Source organism: Rattus norvegicus, chromosome 8, assembly GCF_021556685.1.
Source record: "Rattus norvegicus strain SHRSP/BbbUtx chromosome 8, alternate assembly SHRSP_T2T, whole genome shotgun sequence".
Taxonomy (NCBI): domain Eukaryota; kingdom Metazoa; phylum Chordata; class Mammalia; order Rodentia; family Muridae; genus Rattus; species Rattus norvegicus.
This window is the reverse complement of record NC_141541.1, coordinates 66,878,859-66,893,456: the sequence shown is the minus strand read 5'-3', so window position 1 is coordinate 66,893,456 and position 14,598 is coordinate 66,878,859. Positions and strand designations below refer to the sequence as shown.

General features: G+C 44.5%; 1 protein-coding gene across 11 annotated transcripts in view; it reads left to right on the top strand.

Moving 5' to 3' along the window:
* The window catches only part of Rec114 (REC114 meiotic recombination protein), a 159,058-nt gene that overhangs the window by 63,722 nt on the left and 80,738 nt on the right, over positions 1–14,598 (top strand). For 3 of the 11 annotated variants that reach the window (XM_087561011.1, XM_087561010.1, XM_087561013.1), the window contains exon 1: positions 8,360–8,540. The exons of 2 other annotated variants lie outside the window; for them this stretch is intronic. In XM_087561011.1, coding sequence (XP_087417137.1) covers positions 8,385–8,540 — 156 coding nt within the window. In that variant the 5' untranslated portion in view covers positions 8,360–8,384. 11 annotated transcript variants of the gene reach the window in all.

Genomic DNA, 14,598 nt, shown 5'->3' with positions numbered 1-14,598 from the left:
CATTGGCTCTGATCTGTCACGAGGCACATGTCGCTGTACACGGTTTTGTAAAGTGGAAGCTGGTGTTTCAACCTAGGTCCTTGTGTTTGCAAGGCCAATACTTTACTGACAGTGTCCTTCTCCCCAAGTCCCAAATGCACAACGTTTTTGTTGCTATGTAACATATGCAGAGTGAAAGCGCTACCAAGAGCTGACTGGCTGTACTCTTTGTGGTGTTGTTTCCGTATCATCAACATGCATGCTGGATTAGAGAACACTGAGCCTCGGCTCCTCAGGAAATGTAGGGTTAGCAGCCTGTCACAGGCCCATGTCACCAACCAGATAATATTTGATCTTGTCTCACGTGTGTCTTTGGTTTACTACATTTTGTTTAATAAAGTTTTTATTCAGTTTAACTTTGTATAATTCTTACCTGAATGAAGTTTAACCAGCACACATTTTTTATTGTAAAATATACCACATTCCTGTAGTTAAGACATGTGTAGTTCCATGCTCCGGGTCTGTTTTAAACAGAGAATTCTTTATCCAAAAAAGGGGGAGCAAAAACAACCCCCCCAAACATAGCAGTAAGTATACTGTAAAACAGATATATGTTTATACAATGGAGGTGAAATCCTCTGTCTGACCTTTCTGGGGGACTTTACATCTCCTTGAAGGGGGTTGCAAGGTGCTGCCAACCTTTTGTCTAGTGTGACTGTTTCCAGAAGTCACCCGCCCAGGGCTGTGTAAGGACAAACAGAGCTACATGAGCAGGACCCAGACCCTGTATCCTGTAAGCTCTGGGACTACATGCCACCCAGCGTGGCGGCAGAGGCCTTGTGAACAGAGGGTAAGGGTGGACTTTTATGTCTTGTGATAAAATTTATACAGCATGAGATTCATTATTTTCAAGATTGCAATTATAACGCACGGGGCAAATTAACGCACGGGGCAAATTGTCCTCTGACCTCCAAATACATACTGTGGCACATATGCGCATTAACAAATAAAATATAATTTAAAAAATATATATAAAGACTTTTTCCCTAAGGAGAGGATTTTCATCCTAAAGTACATTGCGATGCCCTCAAAGACAAAATGTTTAGTGCAGGTAAACATTAAGAGTACCCCTGACCATCCCCAGTGGTCTCCCTAAAACTGACCTGCCTGCCTCTTCCAGGTCCTTACTACCGTCTGCTGGAAGTGAACCTTCAGTGCTGCAGGGGAAAGTATTCAAATGATCTCAACAATAGCAGGCAAAGTGCAGAATGCTGAGTCACTGTCCAACACAATACTGTCTCTGAGGTGTGAATTGCAAATCTTAACCACCCCAGTCTACAGAGGTGGGTAAAATGATTTCTCCTGAGAAGGAACGAGGCTGAAACGGGGGTGTGTCAAACCGGGATTGATTTCTAGAGGGATCTATTCACTCTGCACTCTGGTATTTGACTGTGTCATTGTAGGTGCCAGTTAAAAACACTCCAGAGAGAACAGCTAGCTACCAGGTAAGATTTTTGAGATGTTAAATTTTTACTTTCCTGTTTGCTCCTTTACATAGAGATATTAGGACAGGAAAAGTGTTAGCCATTTGCCCCCAGGTTAACCCTTTGTACATTCAAAGTGATTTAAATCATCCATTTCTTCCATATCGATATCTGTGGCCCTTCACCAGGTAGTAAACCATGCCATATTTTCTCATATCCGGGTTTCTCTGATTCCAGTTCCTTCTATGTTGGGCGTTAGTCTTTCTGTCCAGCTTCCTGTCAGTTCCTCTCTCTGGTTCTAAGACAGCTTTGCAAAGCATACTCCCAAATTTACCAGCCGGCAAGCACGTTTCTAACTAGCTTGTTATTCTAGGGACTTTTAATGAATGGGAAAAGTCAGTGTTAATTTCTTTTCATGTTGTGCCAATGAGCTGCAGCCTGCGAACAAGTTGGAACTGTCTGTGTCACACTGAAGTCCCTTCAATTACCTGCAATAGGACAGCTGGTCCTTGTACGTGAAGGGTAGAGTAGGAAGGAACATAATTGCTCTCTAGCTGTGAGCGTGAAGTTCCACAAGAACACCCCTCTGCACACCGCCCCCTGGGGTCTGACATTATGGAGACAGATCATTGGCTATAGTGATGAGGACAGGATTTTATGGGAAAACCCCCACAGCCACAGACCAGTGCTCGGCCTTTTTCAGACACCCTGTGTGCTGTAGCCAAGGAACCCAGCAGGCAGAGCAGGGGTGCAGATGTCTTTGTCATCCTGCAGTGCAAAGGACTTGAGGACACTGAAGCCATCTTTGTCTTTGCTGACTTAGTATCCTAGGGAGAAGGGCTGCCTAGAGTTCCTAGTATGCTTTGAAAAGGACATGTCAGATTCTCAACTATTTCCCCTTATTTCCTCGCTCCCTCCCTCCCTTCTCCTCCCTCTTCCCCTCCCTCACCCCTCCCTCCCTCTCTCCCTTAAGGTCTTAAGTAGTCTATGTTGGCCTCAAATTCACTATGTAATCAAATATAACCTTGAAGTTCTGGTCCTCCAGCCTCTATCTCCTCAGTGCTGAGATTACAGCATGCACCACCATGTCCAGCCAGTTTTTTTTTTTTTTTTTTTTTTTTTTTTTTTTTTTTTTTTTTTTTGTGGACTAGGGAACCCAACCCAGGGCTTTGAGCATACTAGGCAAGCTCTCCACCCAGCCTGGACAGCCTCTCTATGACACATGTCACCTGCAAAATAGTTACACATAAAAAGGATTTAAACGAGATTTAATGAAATAAGTATTTTTTTTCCTTCCAATTTCCTGGATTTAATTTTTCTGTCTGATAACAGTCTCAGAAGAGGGGCTGCTGTGGAGAGCTGGCATCCAAAGCAAATTAGCCATTATCTTTGTCAGAGCAACTGTGACCTTCTGGAGGCATCCCTGGAAAGGGGGCCGGAGCAGGAGGGATGGTGGGCCCTCTCCTGCTATCTCAATCATTCCCTGCAGCTGCTGCAGTTCTGCCCCGGATGCTGGAGTCTAGAGACTCTGGAAAGGTAACTGGAGAGGGCTCTGTCTCTGCAGCCATAGGGAAGTTATCATCCGTCACAGGGTGAAACTTTCCACCATGGTGTGGCTGATTTGAGATCACTCACATTTCTATAGATATCCCTTTACCCCCGGCCTCAAGAAAGCATAATAAAGCCATTGGCTTCCCAACTCCAACTTCACTCTGTCACTGGTGCCCTGTCTGAGGGGGGCAGGTTTTTTATTACCCACCTTCTACAATGAGTTCACGAAACAGGGTGTTGCACTGGCTCATAGTCAATTGTCATTCGTAGTCTGGGTCACAAATTCTGCTGTGGCTGCAGGGAGTTACTTAGGCATGGGCGGGTCTGCAGATCTGAGAACGATTCTTCCCTTCCCTAACACCTCCTTCCCCATCTGCTTGTCTGCTGCAACTGTATTAAAACTAAATCTGAAGCCCTCTGTCTTGCTCATTGCCATCTTAGTGTCCTTCAGAAGCAGGACCTGGGACAGAGTCAAGTACAAATAGTTTATCTGCGAGATGATCCCAGAAAACCCTGAGAGGGAGGGAGAAGGGAGTTAGACATAAAAGAATCATTACCAACTGGAGCTGCCTCCCACTAGGGAATGCTGGGAAACAGGGTATTATAGGAATCTTAGCACTATCCAACCTGAGGGGTGAGGAGGATAAGAGACAAATAGATTCTTGGGACATAATCAATAACTTATTACCTTCTGAAAGTAACAGTAAAATCCCATCTTGTCCACAGTGTACAGGATGTGCTGCTGTCCATCACTCCTTATGCCTGCCTTTGTCCTCCTATCTCAGGGTCAGACTCTCTAGTGTGGGCACTTAATCATCCCAAAGACCAGCTGGGCGTTTCTCCCTATCTTACATGGGAAATAACTCTTTTCTGCATATGCATGTGTGTGGGCACACTTGTGTGGGCCGAGGGTATATTGAGCATATGTATGTATGTCTGTATGAGTGGGCACACTTGGGGGGAGCATGTATACTGAAGATATGTATGTGTTGGGGGACACTTGTGTGAGGGAGCATGTATAATGAGCATATGTATATGTATCAGTGGAGGGCACACTTGTGTGGGATACACATATAACACATATATATTGACGATATGTATGTGGGGGGGCACACTTGTGTGGGAGAGCATGTATGTTGATCATATATGTATGTGTGTCTGTGGGGTGTACACTGTATGAAGTATACATATATCAAGGGTATATGTGTATGTCTGTATATGTGGGCACACTTGTGTGGGGTACATGCATATTGAGGATATGTATGTGTGTCTCTGTGTGGGGGTACACTTGTATGGAGGAGCATGTATGTTGAGCATGTGTATGTGTGTCTGTGAGGGGCATACTTGTGTGGGGGTGCACACATATTGAGGATGTTTATGTGTGTCTCTCTGTGTGTGGGCACACTTGTATGGGGTACATGTATATTGGGTTTGAAGCTGATGTCTTCTTCAGAAACCCTTCACTCTATCTTCAGAGAAAGCTAGGCTAATGACAGTATTTACTCCTATAAGAAAGGCTAGGGTGGGGGCTGGAGAGATGGCTCAGCGGTTAAGAACACTGACTGCTCTTCCAGAGGTCCTGAGTTCAAATCCCAGCAACCACGTGGTGGCTCACAACCATCTATAATGAGATCTGATGCCCTCTTCTGGTGTGTCTGAAGACAGCTACAGTGTACTCATAATAAATAAATAAATCTTTAAAAGAAAGGCTAGGGTGAGAATATTCATAACAATCAAAACAAAGGCCTGCAGGAAAACAACCGGAGGGTGAGGAATAAGCCGTGTGCACTGGGCATGAAGGTCAGCAGTGGGTGCTTCCCAGCATGCACAAGGCCCTGGCTTCCACCCCACAGCACTGGGATAAATTTTAAAAAGCAAACAGTGAACTAGCTATACAATAGAAAGAAGCAGATATAAACTAGGGGGCTTGGCAGTGGATGTCTGTAATACCACCCTGGGAGCTGGGGGCAGTAGAATTAGGAGTTAAAGGCCATCTTTGGTAGAGGGTAGCCTGAGCCACATGAGCTTCTGACTCAAAAAGGGGGGAAAATATGGTAGATGTAATGGGCTCATCATGTATGTGTTCATGTATGCGGAGTCCTAGGAGAGGAAAGCTGAGCTGCAACTGATCAAACTTAGACCAGGCTATTTATTTTGTGAGGTGGACAATAACTGGGAAGAGAAAGAAACTTAAGATTTTCAAAAATGTTTTGTATCTGGGTTGGGGTAGTTGCATGGATTACACAGGTATTAAGACTCACCTAATTGGCTAGCTGTGGCAGTGCACACCTTTAATCCCAGTACCCAGGAAATACAGATAAATGGAGCTAAGAGAGTTCTGGGCTAGCCTGGTCTATATAGGGACTAGTAGTCATTTACAAGACAGGCACATGGTAAATTCCCCATCTCAAAAACAAAACCAACACAAAACACAAACTTACCTAAACATCAGAGATTTTCGCCTTTTGTTGCATACTTAATAAACATTTCACTTGTATCTTTTTTTTTAAGTTTGGCTAATAAAAAGATGCAATGGTTTGCTCCGTGTTCCGATCCACCCTACCTCCTCCCCCCACGAGTGCAAGCCCTAGGAAACCTGACTGAGTTTTACTCTCCACCATATATCAAGCCCCGTCCACAGTGCTGGGTCCCAGGGTGTCCCAGTGACTCTCAGTAGTTTGTACACGCTTCCAGGCACTGGGCTGTGGCTTTACCATCCATCCCTCCTGCAGGCGTGACTGCTCTTGGCAGATGTGGGTGGCCCAGAAGCTGGATGCAGGTGTATTGTCTAGGAAGGGAATTTGCAGGGGGGGACTCAGCAGGACTCTGGGTGTCCTTGGGCACTGACAGGGTCCCAACTGTGAGCACCATCTGTTCCTGTGAAGGGTGTCTAACAGCAGCTGCAGCCCTGGACCTGGGAGGTGAGCGCCCCTGAGACCCAATGTCAGGCTTCTGATCCCACCCTCCCTCCCTGTAGCCAACCCATGAAAAGTCACTTTAACCATGGACAGAAAAGATCAACACACACACCACTTCACAATTTACCAACTGTTTCCTCCCATAAGCTCTCATTTCATCTCGTCATGGTCCTGAAAGGTACTTGTTTAATGGCCCTATTTTACAGAGAGGTTGGGTGATTTCCCCCAAGGTCACACAGCTGGCAAGCCATAGACCTGGGATTTGAACCAAGTTTTTAACTATTTACTACCACGTTAAGCGCAGTATTGCTGTGTCATTTAAGGACCTGCAGAAGCAATTTCCGAAGCCCAATCCTTTCTGTAAGCTTTACCAGATGAACAAAATGGAACGTAACAAATCCCCCTTGCCTTTAACTCAATTTATCTTATTTGCCTGAGAGATTTATCTGCCTGGACCAACACTACAGTAGTGTCAGTTGCTCATGCAAATTTCCACCCTCTTCACGCCAAGTACAATCCACACTCCCTCATGGCTGTTGTGTGCTCTTTTGCCCCAACTCCCCTCTTCTTTAAAACGGACCCTTATGTCCCAGCAGCTATGCTGCCACCTCGGTACCTCTCTGGTCCTCAAGCCCTGGCACACGCCACACCATAAGATGCCAGTTTCCTCATCTAACCTCTGAGATGACACAACGTTACCTATCAGTTATCAAGCGTATCAAGCTCCTGACTCCTCCCAGTCCTGTAAATACTAAATTCTTTGTGAGTGGGGCTGACACATTGAGCTATCATGGAGCCCATAGCTCTGCTGTCCACTGGGCAGGTAACTGTAGACAAAGGAGTGTGTCTGCACCTTGCCATGTCTTCCTTCTTAGAGCCTAAGGTCCCAGAGGCCAGATGTACACCTGAAAATAACATGCAACCATGTCTGTATGCAGTTGCTGGCTAGCAAAGGTTTTTTTTTTTTTTTTTAATTTTTAAAACTTATTTACTTTATGTATCAGTGTTCTGCTGCATGTACACCTGCATGCCAGGAGAGGGCCATCAGATCTCTTTATAGACGGTGGTGAGCCACCATGTGGGTGCTGGGAATTGAACTCAGGACCTGTGGAAGGGCAACTATAGTGACCTTAACCACTGAGCCATCTCTCCAGGCCCAACTAGCATAGGTTTTTGTTGTTGTTGTTGTTTGTGTGTTTGTTTGTACACTGCAGATAGTTGATGCTTTGTCGTGTACAAGTTACCACTTTACCAACCATTCTCTAAACGTTAACTGTATCGTTTATAAACTGTTTGCATTGATCCAGGTTTGATGGCTCTTGGTTACAATCCCAGCACTCAGGAGGCTGAGGGAGACTCACCTCAGCCTAGGCTAAAAAGGGAGGTCTTGTCTCAAGACATAAAACAAAAACAAAAACAACAATAATAACAACAACAACAAAAACCCCTCATTTTTCTTTTTCTTTTTACCTTAAGTGTTTGGTTAACAGCCCTTCCTCTGTGTGCATTGTTCTGACTTGATATAGATTGTATAAATACCAGATTCTTTGTAAGTGGGGCTGACGTGAAGAGACTGTGGGGTTCACAGCCCTACTTTGGCTCTGCTATTTGCTGGCTGTGTCCCTTGGTAAATCATGTCTGCTCTCTGGAACTTTCTGGAATGTATTATGCCACCACCAGTTCTCGGGTGTGTGTTTCTTTAATTTGCCACAAGGTTGTTGAGAGGATAAATGAAATTACAGATGTGGAAATGTTTTGTTGGTTATAAATCACCCAGAAGCATCATTTGCTTGCTGCTTGATGGGGTGCACACCTTTTGCTGCCTGGCCACCCCCCTACCCATCTGTGCCTCCCTTCTGTTGAAGAAAGGAAGGAATATGCCCAGGGTACAGGTTAATGAGAAACTAGTCGCGTTTCCAGAGTGGCCCTTTAAATTGCACTGGATTTTAGTAGGATATGAAGAGATGCCATCATCTGCGAGACTGAGGACAGACACCCTAGGGAGTCAGTCTAGTCCCAGGGTTCAGTGGCTATGAGGAAGATGGCCGGTTTGGGTAATCTCTTAAGGCTTAGGCTGATGAACACTTGCGTGAGCTGCCTTGAGGGAAGGTGAACGCTCCCATGCTGGTGCTGAATCTTCCAAATTGTAGGCATAATAGCCTTACTTCCAGGCAGAATGGAGACAATATCTCTTGGATGCCCAACATCAAAAACGAACGAACAAACAAATACCGAAAATCAATTAATCAATCAAACAGACAAACAAAAAACACCAAAAAACAAACCCCCCAAACGAAACCAAAAACAAGCGAAGAAGACCACACCTCCGGTAGTGGCATCCTCTGCTTCCGTTTTGGAGAAGAGTGAGCTTTGAACACCTCGCTTCCTGATTGGATAGCCGATTGTCGTCAGGTGTCACGTGGAGGCAGGCTTTCCAGGACCTTAGACAGGCATGGCTGAGGCCGGAAATGTGGCCTCTGGCCTCGGGCTTCCAGGAGAAGTCTCCCAGTGGCCTCTGAGGCGCTATGGTCGCTTCATGCTCTTGGACAATGGGGAGTCCCCTGGGCCTAGCTCGGCAGCTGCTGCAGCGCCCTCGCCCACATGGAAGGTGAGACCCGAAGGGCAGAAAGGACCACCAGCCGCCAGATCCCCAGGGAAGGTCCGTGCTGTCATGAATGGTTTTGTTCGCTTTCTTATGGCACTGGGACTCTAAGTGCCCTATCCCTGAACTGTGTCCTCAACCCACTGATCCTAGTTTCCTGAGGGCATAGCATGTGCCCAGATAACTGTGTAAATTGTAGCACTGATATTAAGTCATTCATAGCTATGTTGTCATACTCTTTGGTAGTCAAACACCTACACCAGACGAAAGTTGAATTCTACCTGTTTTTATTTTGGTACTGGGGATTGACCAACATCTCTTTGTGTGCTAAGCATGTGTTTTACCACTGAGCAACACTGCCAGCCCCTCTAACTTTGATGCTGAATTTCCGTGTTCTTGGCTAAGCTACTTAGCTTTTCTGAAACTTATTTATCGTAAAAATAGAAATACTATCTTAATCTTATTTTTAAATAAGTGTGGGGGAGATGAAACAGGAGTTAAAATAATGGTCTTACTTCATAGGACATGTGTACCTGTCCACCGTATTTTTATGTGTTCTTGGATAGCTGTGGGTAAAATAGAATAGAGAAGTGAAGGTGTTACATGTGAAAGGCTCCATGCCTGAGCAAACCTTAGCAGGTCTAATAGAGAGAGAAGCCAAAAGGTTGGTGCTTAGGCAACCCAGGGAGTGATGGTAAGTGGTGAGGATGTCTGGACAGGAAGACAGGTATCTTGCGAATATTATTTTAGAAGCCCACAGGGAAAGCCCGGGGAAGGGTTTTAATCATTCTCTTCTTTGACAAATTACTCTGTCTTTGTTGATGGAATTAGAGGACAGTATCGGTGTGTTCAGGAAGACAAAAGATAATGGCACCTTGGGCCTGAGAGAGGTGACACCCACCGGAGATGGGGAAATGGGACATATAATGTGGAGGATAGAATTAAAAGGGCTTGGTGATTGATGGAATGTGAGAGTTGAGGGTAAAGCCATTTGGTGTCTGGCAGAAGCAGCTGTAGGGAAATGGAACGCACTGGAGGAAAAGCAGATCGGAGACGTCAGATAGGCACAACATTCATGAGGAGATGTCGGTTGTACTCAGCTGAGTGCACTGTTCCAGATTCAGCTGACCTGGGCTGGAGGTGCGAAAGCGTGAGTCAGCATCAGGGAGGTGATGCAGTCATGAGGTTAGTGGAGATTCCAGGACCTAGTCCCAAGGTAGTGCAGCAACTGTACGTCAGACAGAAGTGTCAGAACCTGGCAGATTGACAAGGGCCAGAGAATTGCAAAGTACCTAGGAGAATGAAGGTTTATTAGGGCTGGAGAGAGTTCTCTCAAGAGGGAGAGGGAATGCTTGCCCGGAGTCTGTCAAGTGGTACTATCAAGTGTAGGAAAATAATGACGGTGACCATTGTACTTAGCTGTGTGAAGGTTATCCGTGGTCATCAGGGAGAGGGGTTTGAGTGAGGGAACGGTGTAGAAGCCCGACAGATGTGGGTTGAAAGGTGACTGAGGTGACTATGTAGAGCCAGGTGCACGGTTGTGAGAGCCTTGGCTGAGAATGGGAATCGAAATAGAACATTGTGAATTATTCATAACATTCTGGAATATTAGAGGAAAGGGTGCCTTAAAACTCGAAATCAATATATTTAGGCCCATTTAAAAAAATCATTAAATACTTTGTTGTGCTCTTGTGGAACTCTGAATCCTAAATAAGATATAGGGTAAAAATGCAAAGTGGAGTGAGGGGGAGTTAAATGCCGGCGTGACGGATCTATAATTGGATCTTATAGAAAGCCAGGGATGTTAAAGGACATATTTAACTTCCAGGACTGCTCCGGGAGGCTCCTTGATAATTTCTCCTAGCAGCTCTTTAATCCTTTCAACCCTTTTCTCTGTGTTGGGTGCACTGATTCAGACTCAGCCAGGTAATTCTTAGGCTACAACCCAGAGCATGGGCATTTTGGCCATTTTAAGAAGTCAACTATTATAACAGTTCTTACCTTCTCTTTGCAAAGCTCTTCATCACTGCTTATAAGGAACAGCCCTTTTCAGCGGCTTTCAAATGTCTGACATAACACCATGGCCACAGTGGCAAGAGATGCGGCTGGCGTCCGCACAGCTTTTGAAAACTGGACATTTGTACCTTGCTTTGAATCTCTGCCCAGCCACCCTGCCTGCTGTGATCAGATTCAACCTAGGTCTGTCATGTTTTTCTTTTAAATGAAAGAGAAATGAGATTTGTTCTGTTTCAGAGGCTCGGTGGCTGTTGTCTAATAGTAATAACAACACCGTATTCTCCAAGTCCCATGGAAATTTCTTTTAAAAAACACTTGGCACCTACAATAAAACTATGTGTTAGGTGAGTTTATTATTCACTCTGTCATTCTGGTAGGGTTTATTTTTTTCCTCATATGGAATGTTTCAAATTCAACTGTGGATAAACGCATTTTGATTGCTTTTACCCACCCCCCCTCCAAATTATGGAGAGATTCTGTTCTCTTGGTTCCATATGTGTAGGTATTTTGCCCCAGAGAAGATGCTGGTCACAGAGGCCACGTACTGACTGAACTGTCTTATCTAAGAGAAAGATAAATAGTGCAAAACTTCTCAGACCGGAAGTTCCAGCTGAGAGGTAAGGTCAAGTTAAGGTCAACAGAGCTCCAGCGTGCTGATTCTCTCTACTCTGAATTGTTATTCCGTGCCACAATTTGGAAGCAAATAAACTTTTCGTAACAGCGGGGGGGGGGGGGGGGGGCAAACAAACAAACAGAAACACCAAAATAAAACCCCAAAACTCACCACAGTTTACAGTTGCAGCACTCGGGCTTTGGTGTTCATAGTTGTCCTGTAGGGATTTTGTTAAAATGCAAATTCTTCCTCAGTCAGAACAGACTGCTGTGGGACATGGATTCTGTCATCATAGAAAGCTCCCAGGTGACACTGGTATTGGTTTAGGGACTGCGCTTTGAGAGAAGGGCGCGTTGAGGGGTGACCTTGAATGAGGTGAGCAGCTCTGTAGTATAATTCATAAAAATGAATTTATAGAGTTGTGACTAAGCTAGATTCAAAACGAATATGCAAATTTCTGTTAGTGGGGTGAATATTTCAGCCATCTGCCATCCTCTAAGTGGATGAGCAGATGAAATACACACTGGAACTTGATTTCAGTTCCTTCTATCTGTTGGCGCAACCTGTCTGACAGAAATTCTCGTAATAAGAGATCGGTCCGCTTTCTGTCTCTGTATAATTCAGTCTGTTCGTTTGAGAATTTTGAAAGGTGATGTTAATTGCAGGTTGCTTTTAAATTAAAGCTTTACGATGTTTTTCAGCTTTTAAATATTTCTCAGACATACCTTAATTGACTGAACCCGAAACCTTTTTAAATTCGTAGGAGGACCTTAAAATAATTGCTGTACTTAGAAATTGAGAAATGGAATGTGAAATTTGTACTTGAGATGAACTTTGAATGTGGGCTCAATGTAGAGAATGCCTTGAGGCCCCTTTTCTTTCGGATTTCTCTGCATTCCCCACCATATGGTAAATCCTTAGTGATGTTTGGCTGAGTGTTGGCGAAATGGCAACTTTTTTTCCCCTTTTTTTGATACAGGGTCTCACTGTGTAACTCTAGCTGGCCTGGGACTTGGTGTATAGACCAGACTGGCCTTGAACTCACAGAGTTCTGCCTGCTTGTCTCTCAAGCAGGAGATCAAAGGCTTACACTTAACACTTTGCTTGGCTCTACTTAGTGGAGTTCTCTCAGCAGCCCTATGCAGGAAATAGTGTATCCATTTCACGGATGAATCAGCTGAGCCTGAGAGATATGGCTTTTCTAAGAACTCCGAGAGCACTGTGGAGTAATTTGGACTCTAGTTCTCTGGTCTCTGGAGCTTGCGCTTTAATTACGGTGCTGTTCGCCTTAGAAATGTTAGTATTTCCACAGTTTTCAAATTAGCATACAAGATGAGAACGATTAAGATGATTTGTTCATGTCTTAAGAACAATTTAATTTTCAGTAAAATTTCAAGAAAATTGTTTTAGAGAAATAGCAAAATAGCAGTTCTCCTTTGTATGCTGGATAATTTCTTAGTAGATCTGTATTGTTGTGAATTTTAACTTACTAGGTCCAGGAAATTCTCGCATTCCTATAAATATTCCAGACCTTCACCCCATTGCACCCCATCTTAGGGTTTCATTGCTGTGAAGAGACACCGTGACCACAGCAACTCTTAGAAAGGACAACATTTAATTGGGCTGGCTTACAGTTCAACTCAAACACCAATCTTTAAAGATTTATTTGTTATTTTATGTACACGTGTGTATTTGTATGTATGCATGTGTACATGTGAATGCAATTCCCACGGAGGCCACAGGGCATCGGATCCCTGGAACTAGAGTTACAGATGGTTACGAGATGCTACGTGGGTGCTGGGACTCAAACCAGGGTCCTCTGCAAGACCAGCCAGCATTCTTACCTGCTGAGCCACCTCTCCAGCCCTCAAACAACAATTAATTTTTCACATTAATTTAATTACATGTATGTGTGTCCGTATGTGGTTATGTGCATGTAAATGCAGGGGCCCATAGAGGCCAGATGTCAGAAGCATTGGCTCTCTTTGGGGCTAGTGTTATAGGCAGTTGTGAACGTCCGATATGGGTGTTGGGAGCCAAACTTTCAGGCACTCGTAACTACTGAGCCATCTCTCTAGCCCCCTAAACAGCAACTTTCTTTTCCTTCTTGGATTTTTGACATAGGCTCTCTTTGTTTTTTTGCCATGATGAGATATAAGGACCAAGGCAACTTATGAAAGGAAGCATTTCACTGGGACTTTGCTTACAGTTTCAGAGGCTTAGCACACAATCGTCATGGTGGGAAACATGGTAGCAGGCAGGCAAACGTGGCACTGGAGCAGAAGCCGAGAGCTTACATCCGATCTATAAGGAAGAGGCAGAGAGAGCGTGCTACTGGGTCTGCGTGGGCTTTTGAAACCTCGATGTCTACCCCCAGCGGCACACCTCCTGTAACAAGGCTACGCCTCCTCATCCTTCCTAAACAGTCTACCCACTGGGGATCAAACACTCAAATAGGAGCCTATGGAGGCCATTCTCTCTCAGACCACCCCATGGCCTCTCTATGTAGTCCTTGTTGCTCTGGAACCTGCCATGTAGACCAGGCTGGCCTTGAACTCACAGAGTTATACCTGCCCCCCTTTCAGTCAAACAGCAATTTTTTTAAAAGAAAATCAAATATTCTAACACACTATAATCTAGAGGTCACTGACTTGCTACCTACAGCTTGAGGACTGACAGCCAAATAAATAAATAAATAAATAAATAAATAAATAAATAAATAAAGTAAATAAATAAAATTAATTATTTCCCACTATTAAATCATGATATTTCTATAAGAACAGGAGACTGTATGTACAGTAAACACTGCAATTCACAACATAGAGTAGTCTCAAATCCTAGCCAGGGTGTTTCAAGCAGTAATCATTGGTGTGGGGTATAAGTACACACAGAAGGCAAAGTGTACATGTAATAAGGTGGTAATGAAGCCCCATCATGCAACATGAGTACATGCTGCCAGAACTTCAGAGTCACTGTGTTGTTGGTGTTCAGAAACATTTACTGTTGGTAGATTTTTCACAACCTCCACATTCAGCTCTGGGGCCGTGACCCACAGTTTAACAAGCTATGCTTACGTTCATAAGGGGGTTAGTAGTGTCTCTTTTCTATAGTCGAAAAAATGAATTGTTCTTCTAAGGGATAAGGCTGAGACTTGATTCCACGTCTACCTGACTCCGAAAATGTCCTTTGTAAAGTGGTAGCTGTTGGTGCTATTCACATACACCATGATTTTACCTGGGCTATGTTAGGTGACGTGTGACTGGTGTAGGGCAGTGAAATGTGGGCATAACTGATACGTGTCACGGGCAGAATCTTAAAGAGCCAGTGCGTGACTGGTCTTACTGTTTCCTTTGGCGCACTTGTTGGTGCTGTAGTAATGGTCAAGCAGTGGGAGTGGAGTGAGAGAACAAAGCGGACAGGGGGCAGTGAGTGAGA